An 8,771-nucleotide genomic window follows, 5' to 3' on the forward strand; every position below is an offset into this window, starting at 1 on the left:
TGATGTGGTTAATGACATCAAATAATTAAAAATAAATATGCATTTTAATTTTTTAATATCCCTTATTTAAAGTTTGTGAATAGAAAAAAATAGAATAAAAAGGAAAAATCTTTTATTAAGAGTGATCAATAAATTTTTGAACGAAATTTATCTTAAATGAAATCAGTAAATACTTTGTATATTAAAAAAAAGGGGGGGCTTTCATATGAAAGCCACGTAAACCTAGGATAGACGGTTTCCCACATCACATTCCCAAAGTGTGTGAGTCCGACTGTTGTGTCCTACCTTATATCTTCCCCACCCTCTCTACTCTTCACAACCCCACAGCCACCTTCCCTCCTTCAAATTCCTTAAGTCATTACCATGTTCAAGCTCTCATTTTCGTGATGAACTTATCTCCTCTGACAAATGGAGGGATTGGTACAAACCCACACCAAACAAGAGTGTTCCAACAACACTCTTGCCATGCCTTTCTTTCGGTTCTAGACTTTCTCTTTCTTTCTCTCACAACCTAATTTCTCATCAAATCATCGTTATGAAATCTGATCTGGTCATTAACTCGATCAAGGTAGTAATTGATCCGGTTTGATCAAATATATATTAAAAATTCAAAATTATATATGTATATATTATATGAGTATATAATTAATATCATTTGAGTAAGAAAGATTTATTCGTACTCAAAAATTTAAAAGAACAATTGATAATAATAAGATATCAAAATGACATTGTAGAGAGTTCATTTTTTATTTTTTCTTTTTAAACCGGTCGGGTCAAATCGATCCAACCGAAATCCAATACCTAATCGATTGAGTTTAGCTGGATCATTCTGAATCAATTGCGTGACCGATTCATTAGTGGAACCAATCTAATTGACCGGTCCGAACCGGGTTTAAGAACTATGGATCAAACCCTCTTTCACTTCCTTAAACGTTAAACTCCCTCTCTTGTCACACTTTGGCTCTTCATTAAATAACAACACTTCTTATTAGATTCCTCGTGGTTCAACGGTGAGTGTTTACTTTCCTCATGGATTCTAAGAGCTTCAAATTTTACGCGCTGAGCGGCTCCATTGCTCGGCGCGTGTTCTTCCGCGCGTTATTGCTCTCCTCCGCTGTCTCCCTCGTTGCCCTGATTCGCTTCCTCCCCACCGTCGATTTGGGATCTTTGACTCCCAAGACCTACTTTGACTGCGTCGACGACGACTCAGATTCGCTCTCCGAAAACGCCACCTTAACCGCCGGCTCCTACTTGTTCCAGAGCCGCATCCTCAACACCTTCTGGGGCTCCTTCGACTCCATGAACTGCAAAAACGACACGAGTTTAGCTTCCACCGTCATCACCATTCTAACGGGTAAACGACTCTTGAACTTTGGCGCAAGAAGCCTCTGCGTTGGAGAAGGGTCTAATGTAATTGTCTCCTCAATGCAACGGTTGGGATTCTCCAATGTCGTTGGTCTCCACAAGCACCCTTTTTTGTCCCTCCACAAAAAGAAAACCGTGTGCCACTTCGAGTACGATGATTCCACCTTCGACTTCGTGTTCTCCAAGGATGTTGTTGACCAGGTTTCTGTCCCAGCTGCATTGCTCGTGCTTGAGGTTGAGCGCATTCTTAAGCCTGGTGGAATCGGTGCCTTGCTTGTTGGTTCTTCTTCTTCATCATCAGTGCCTTCATTGCTGAGATCTTCCAACCTGGTGCATGTTGGTTATGTCAATGAACTCAACCTTGTGGTTTTCAAGAAAAGATCTGAAAACGCAAGCACAAGCTCTACTTTTTATAACCATGTACTACCAGAAGATTGTGCAAGTGTTGAATTCACCAAGCCTTTGGTGAAACTAATGGAGCCTCTTGTGGTGGAAAGATTAGGACATGATGTCAAGTATGAGAAAAAAAATGTCTCCTATTTGCCTAAGTTTGTGGACGTTTCTAATAAGAAGAGGCTGGTGTATATTGATATTGGGGTGAGGGAGTTGGTGAATGCAAATGTCAATGTTACTAATTGGTTCCCACCGTCTTATCCCATTGATCAGAAGGCTTTCAGTGTTTACTTTGTTCATTACAACGCTTCTGTGTTGTCCTATGTGAAACTGCCTCGTGTCACGTTCGTTTATCATCCGGGTTTAGCTGGGAAAATTGCACACAAGAATGGTGTGGATGGAGAAATGGAACCGTTTTTCGGTGAGGAAGAGTTTGATTTTCTTGTGTGGTTCAAGGAAACTGTGCAGCATGCTGATTTTGTGGTTCTGAAGATGCATGCTGGGGAAGTTGAAATGAAGTTCCTTGCGGATATATTTGAGAGTGGAGCTATATGCTCTGTTGATGAGTTGTTTCTTAGTTGCTCAGAGAGTGGAGATGGTAAAAGGGAAACCATGAGCAGCAGGGAACACTGCATGGATACTTACAAGGGTCTCAGAAGCAATGGTGTCTACGTTCATCAATGGTGGGATGCAAAATTGCATCAAGGGGCTTAAGGGTCATATGTACAGTGATTGTCGCGTGAGAGAAATTGTACTATTTGTATCTTCTTTGTGTGTTTGATATCTTGGATTGCAGAACAACTATCTAGTGGTATTATTGTTTTTGTTGTCTATCCTAGAAAGTAGGATGCTTAATGCTAAGGCTATGAACACCCGCAATAAAATCACTGTGCTCATTGCTTTTCTTTTCTTTCTCATCCCTTTTTTTATAATGTTTTGGGGTTTAATAACAATTTAAAATTTTCTGGATCAAAACTATAACTAAGAATTTCAAGATGAAGGAACCAATTTTAATGATGGAACTTGAACCATTGTCATACTTGATCCATCAGACATTGTGAACATCCTCGAAATTTGTAATTCTTGTTTTATTTGGCTTTTAGTGTCTACCATATCGGTATAGGTATTTAACGAAGTAATGTTATATTATATCCTCTTCTAGAGTCGCTTTCATATTTTATAAAGAAAAAATATAAAAAAAAAATTAATGCATTAAAAACAAGAATTATTTTCTTTAATTAACAAACAAGATCGGTAAGAAAAAGCTACAGCAAGATTTAAAATGATTCATCTAACATGTGATGTGCATATGCTTACGGTCGGGTCGTACATGCTAGAGTAATTTTTACTTGAGAACCGTGGATCTTCTGCGTGCTTTGAAGATCAATTATTGGACAAAGGGCAACGCATGCGAAGTAATTTAAGGAATGCTTGACCAATTGTTAACGAAACATGTGCAAACTTACCCTCATATATCCTTTAAAGGCCTTAAAAAATTGTTGTCAAGACGTGTTATCCAACAATACTTTGCATAAAAAGTATGTGAGGGGGGTGGTGGGTTTTGTGAAGATAAAAGCTACTATTCAATAATCATTTCCCTAACCAGGGGTATTGACGAAAAATGGTTCATAAAACCTTTGGCCAAAACTAGAAAAACCCCACCAGAAGGCAAGAAAGTGGTTGAGAAAGTTAAATAAAATTTCCAAACCTGAAACAAGGCAACCTAAACCTATATTTCCTCATCCTCTTGGAAACTGATATGAACCACCACCCTTCAACTATTGGCCAAATGGTCAATTGCACAAAAGCAGTATTCAAAATACATCAACTCAACTGATAAGATTAAATTGACAGTAACTGATAAGTTTAGGAATTGTGAACTAGTATAAGAAATTTTCTGCAACTCGCCTAAAGTTGGATGGAGTTACGTGCAATTTACTGATTTAGTGCATGTTTATATTGAAGTTACAAATGTTGTGTGCGCGTTCTAGTGTAAATACAACAGATAAAAAACAAAATTACTTTTTGCCTCAAAAGTACTTTTCCATCTGATCCTCAAAAGTATTTTCAAACATGCACTTAGACCCAAAAAAGAAAAAAAGATGTGATCTGAAGCGAAGGTGAGAAACACATCTAAATATGATTCAGAAGGGAAAGCCACATAAAAATTAGAAGTAAAACCAAACAAGCATGGCGGAGGCATTGGCTTATACAATAATACAAGTCAGGTGCAATGCCAGCCTGCTGTACATGTCAAACATAATGTCATACATAAATTCCAATTTCTATTTTGTGGGATTATTGGAAAAACCTGATAAAGTAAGAGAAAAGTATTAGCTATAACAGTTGGACTGTACAGGAAGCAAGCTTGTTGTGTCACTAACATTGAATCTTCATTCCTCAGGCTCAGGCTCAGGCCCGACTTTGATCTCCAATAGCCTCTCAACTGGTTGTCTGCAGATTGGACATCTATTTGTCTGGAACCTCAAAACCTTCGCACATCCGCTACACATACACTACAAGAAGGAAACAAATCCAGCCAAAGTATATCAACAATTTAATGTTGAGAAAAAATAATAATCAGCTTGCCAAGATTACTGATTAGTGACAGAGTAACTTGAGCGTTAAACATGTTTGGTATAAATTAGTTGAAGAAATAATCGCTTAATTTTTATAAGATCTTTCATGAAGCTGACAATAATATGCGATAGTTGTTCCAAAATATGCTGCTAAACCAAACATGCACTAAATAAAAAAGTAATGACAAAAAAATCTGATGGTTACAGAAATTCTGATTTAAACACTTTCTGAATACATTAATGACTACCATCAGGGCATCATTCTGTCAACCAATTAAAAAGAAATTAATTTAAGAAAAAAGGGAAATGGTAAATACCATGTGGCGGCATGGAAGGACAGTTGTGTCCCGAGGCTCTGACAAGCATATAACACACTCTTTTCCTGGGTCATTCCCATCCACATCACTCTCCACTGAATTTCCAATACCATATATCTCCTGCAGTTCATACCTCATTCCATTTACCCATAAGATCTGCTTCACAACCTTCACCTGGAATTCTCCTTTCTCCTTCTCAAACACTGCTTGAGTTATCTGAGAGTTTGAGCTACCGGATGATGGAGTTTCATTTGATTTTGATTCATCATGGTCGCTGGAGGATGCATCTGCTTTAATTGCAACAGGATAGACATCCATGTCCCCTACTTTCAATAACTCAGACTCCTCAAATGTTGAAAAATCAATACCAGTTCCAGCTGGCTGTTTAAACTTCTGGCCAAGTCCTTGCTGGAAATTTACAGTCACGGGTGGAAGAACATTTTCTTTCATTGGAGTTAGTGTGCAACCTTCCCCTTCTTTTGCAAAGAAAAGTATGGTGATGCTGTAATGGAAATAAAAGGAAACAAAAACCTTTAGATCAAACAATTTAAAGAACTATCCTACAAAATATCCATATTCATAGTTTTTAACAGCCACACACACACAAATGGCAATTTAACCTTTAATATTGAATGCATAATTAAACTGGAAGTGCATTAAGTTAACTCAAGGTAGTTGAAGGTGAGAGGCACACTTTAGGTGCTAGTGGGTTTTAATGCCTTGAGACAAGAAACACCAAAAAGCACAAGTCTGACCAAAGAAAGGCATGGGTTTTTCATGTGAATATTAGGAAAAGAAAAAAGTAAAATACTTGACTACACTGAATCAACCACATCTCATGCATTGGTACTGCTTACATAATGATCCTTAATATAGGAATTAGGAAAGCAATAAGTACTTATAATACTGAGTAGTTTATTGCCTTCAAATGTGATAAAAATTTCATTTTGTCATTTTGTTATGCAGCTTTGGCAAAAATTGAAATTGCTTAAGTAAAACATACATTGAACCAACCATTCAAACCCTTGGCAGTGAAAAAGTAGGAATTGTATCCATGTATCTTGCTATAGAAATGATTTTCATCTCTTTTAATTGCTACTAACTTAACCATGATGTAGGCAGAAATAGCACCAAAGTCCAGTTTCAGCTATTCTATTTCCCAATATGGCATCTAAAAACAATATTAAGAGCATATAAGTTTGGTTATCTTTTAATTAGAGTAGATAATATAGATTAATTCTACTTAAAAGATGTTGACTTTCCTACATGAGAAGGTCAAGCACATAAGGAGAATAACTAGTGATGATGCAGAAAATGACTTTGGATAATATATGTGAACATGGGAAGTTCTTCAAAATTAAATGTCATTTTGCTAGTAATTTAACCAACCCACCACAAACACACAATAAAATAAATGCACAAGGGACCACAATGTCCAACAATTTAATTGAAATAGCAACCTCAGAGTTGTCCTATCACTACTGGTATAACCAACATAAAACCTCAGACAGTGAAACTACTAGAGTTATCACTTTCTCCTCTAATATGGCCTCCTTCCATTCTTAGCTAATCAGTTAAACTGACACAAATAGAAGTCACTCCAAGAATGGTGATTTGACAGTAATAACAGCTATTAGCACTGGTATATCAGGAATATAAATGATCTTTAAGCCATTGTTCAGGCACAAATAAGCTCAACTTTCAAACTGACTAATGTGTACTGAGCTAACCACCTCAATTGCCATTTAAGTGTACTGAGAAACTTCATTTTCCATCTCTAAAAGGTAACAAAACCTCATGCAAAATAGAATAAGCAATTTCTTCACCTCCCTAAAAAAGGAATATAGGATAAAGACAGCACTCTTGAAAACCTCAATAGATATTCCCAACCAAATAGATGTAAACTTCAAACTTGGTATCATACTGTCTAGTGTGTGATCAGATCAAAATCCAGAACATATCAAACGTGAAAGAAAGAAATGTTTATAAGCAATCTTTAGCAGCAATTGACTTTGCTTTTCACCCAGGCTTCCCAGATTGTCAAAAGAAATTGAACCCTAGCAAGACATAGATATGCTTATTCAGAAGTAAATCACAAAAATGCACACAAAACAAAAACTGTAGCTACTCTGCCACTAGTAATGAGCTATCTAAACTATGAGTTATCAACTTATTCACACATACACCTATTTATACCTATACTTCTCATTTGCAAAATATTATTTACTTGCAGCTTTGCACACCCCTTTACTTATCAGAATCAAAATAAGCAAATTGGGCAAAGCAATCAAATCCTGCATGCACTCAACAACAAGCTTATTAACACTAACACCTTAGCAAGAAAAAACCAGCACAGGATCACAACAACAACCACCCCAAAACCTTGCATCTGACACATAATTACCATCATTCACACGACACCACACACTAATCAATAAACACAAAACACAATTACCTTATTACACCATCATAAAATAAAAGGAAGAAAAAAACGGTGTTACCTCCCCGAAACGGTGGCATCAAACGTAAACGACACAAGGAAACGGCCAGGATTCTCGTCATCAGGCTCAATCCTAAGCGTCTCCTTCTTGATGTTGACATCGTTCTTAATAGTAACCGCCTTCTGGTGTTCCACGTACGGCGCCGGTGCCGGCGGTGCCGCCACCGGATACCGCCCCCACATCGGGTCTACCTCCGTACGGTGGTGGTGGTCGTACGGCGCCGGCAACGGCGCCGGCATGGTGGTCGGCGCCGGGTAGTACCCGGGGTAGTTGTGATACGGCGTGGCGGCCGGAGGATACACGAATTGGTTGGCCGTGACCTCCGGCGGCGGCATCACCTGCGGCGGAGGCGGGTGAATCCGCCTACCGCTGCCGCCGCCGCCGCCGTGTCTCCGGCGGCTGTTGGAGCCGCTGCTTCCTATGTTACCCATGAAAGAAGAAAAAGGAAATTACCAAATTAACCCAGAAAAGGTTTTCTTCTATTCTCTCAATTTTATTTTCTGGGGTGTTGATATTTCTCTGAAAACAAGGGAAAAATCGAAAATTGGAAGCTTTGGCGAGAAGAAAAGTGAGGTTCAGGACATGGGGTTGTTATTTTAGTTGCGGTGGTTCAAAGAGTGTTATGCGACAGTGACAGAGAAAAACGGGGATGAATATGAATGGGTAGAGAATAGAGATTAAAGATTAGAGAATGCAATGAGAAAAATAAAAATAGAAAAGGATATAATAATAGAGAATAGAAGGAAATGGAGAGAAAGAGAGTGTAATGGGATTGCGTAAAGCTCCACCCAGCAATTGGAAACACCATTGATGAGAGATGGGATGTGAAGGTTTTGTTGCTAAAGTGACCCACTTTTTTTTTCTGCTTTTGTTTGGTTTGTCATTTTTCCAATATAAAATAATATTGATGGAATGGTATGGTGTAGTAGTTTTGAGGATTTTCTTTTAGATTTGGGAATTGATTATTTTGGCTTTAACAGAAATCATGTTCAAGATTCCAGAATCGCATTGCCATTTTCGACACGCTATTCATTAGTAGTTTTAGTTAGGGCCTAACTAAATCATTATAGGAGATGAAGGTTTTATCAAATTTGGACAAAGTGCACAACAAAACTCAAACAAGTTTTATATTTAGTTTTTCAAAAGTAAATTGTTTCTTTTAATTTTTTATTTGTGAAAATATGTTATATATAGTTCTTATTTCTAAATAAAGCATCAAAGAAACTGATTTGTTTGTAAAAGACAAATACAATGCTGGATACATTTTTATAAGATAAAATATGTTTTTTTCTCTTTTAAAAAATAGTTTTAATCTTTAAAAAAATTGTTCTATTTTTGTCAATTTAATTTGAAAATACTCCATTTCAAGTCTTCAAAGTAGTTATAATCAACTTTTAACGACGATTGTAAATAGTCAAAAGATTAATCTTGAGGATTCGAAAGTAGAATATTTTTAAATTAGAAGATTGAAAATAAGATATTTTTAAAAAAGATTAAAACTGAATTTGAAAAATTTTAGAGGAAAAAACAGTTTATTTTTTATAAACAATAAAAGGAGATTTAATTTTAGGGACTAAAAATGAATATTATTGTATTTACAAAGACTGATTTTCTTA

General features: G+C 36.9%; 2 protein-coding genes across 2 annotated transcripts; one reads left to right on the forward strand and one right to left on the reverse strand.

Annotated features, from left to right (window-relative positions):
- The first annotated feature begins 934 nt into the window (after positions 1 to 934).
- On the forward strand, positions 935 to 2,668 carry LOC114381044. The gene has a single exon (XM_028340219.1). The coding sequence runs from the start codon at positions 1,030 to 1,032 to the stop codon at positions 2,470 to 2,472; it is 1,443 nt and encodes a 480-aa protein (XP_028196020.1). The 5' UTR covers positions 935 to 1,029; the 3' UTR covers positions 2,473 to 2,668.
- A 1,183-nt stretch (positions 2,669 to 3,851) lies between these two features.
- Positions 3,852 to 8,022, reverse strand: LOC114382457 (probable E3 ubiquitin-protein ligase LOG2). The gene is made up of 3 exons (XM_028341884.1): positions 7,156 to 8,022; positions 4,655 to 5,156; positions 3,852 to 4,274 (listed from the first exon to the last, which is right to left on the reverse strand). The coding sequence occupies exons 1-3, from the start codon at positions 7,584 to 7,586 to the stop codon at positions 4,152 to 4,154; spliced, it is 1,056 nt and encodes a 351-aa protein (XP_028197685.1). The 5' UTR covers positions 7,587 to 8,022; the 3' UTR covers positions 3,852 to 4,151.
- Positions 8,023 to 8,771: the final 749 nt, after the last annotated feature.

The sequence above is a fragment of the Glycine soja genome, chromosome 13 (assembly GCF_004193775.1).
Source record: "Glycine soja cultivar W05 chromosome 13, ASM419377v2, whole genome shotgun sequence".
NCBI classification, from domain to species: domain Eukaryota; kingdom Viridiplantae; phylum Streptophyta; class Magnoliopsida; order Fabales; family Fabaceae; genus Glycine; species Glycine soja.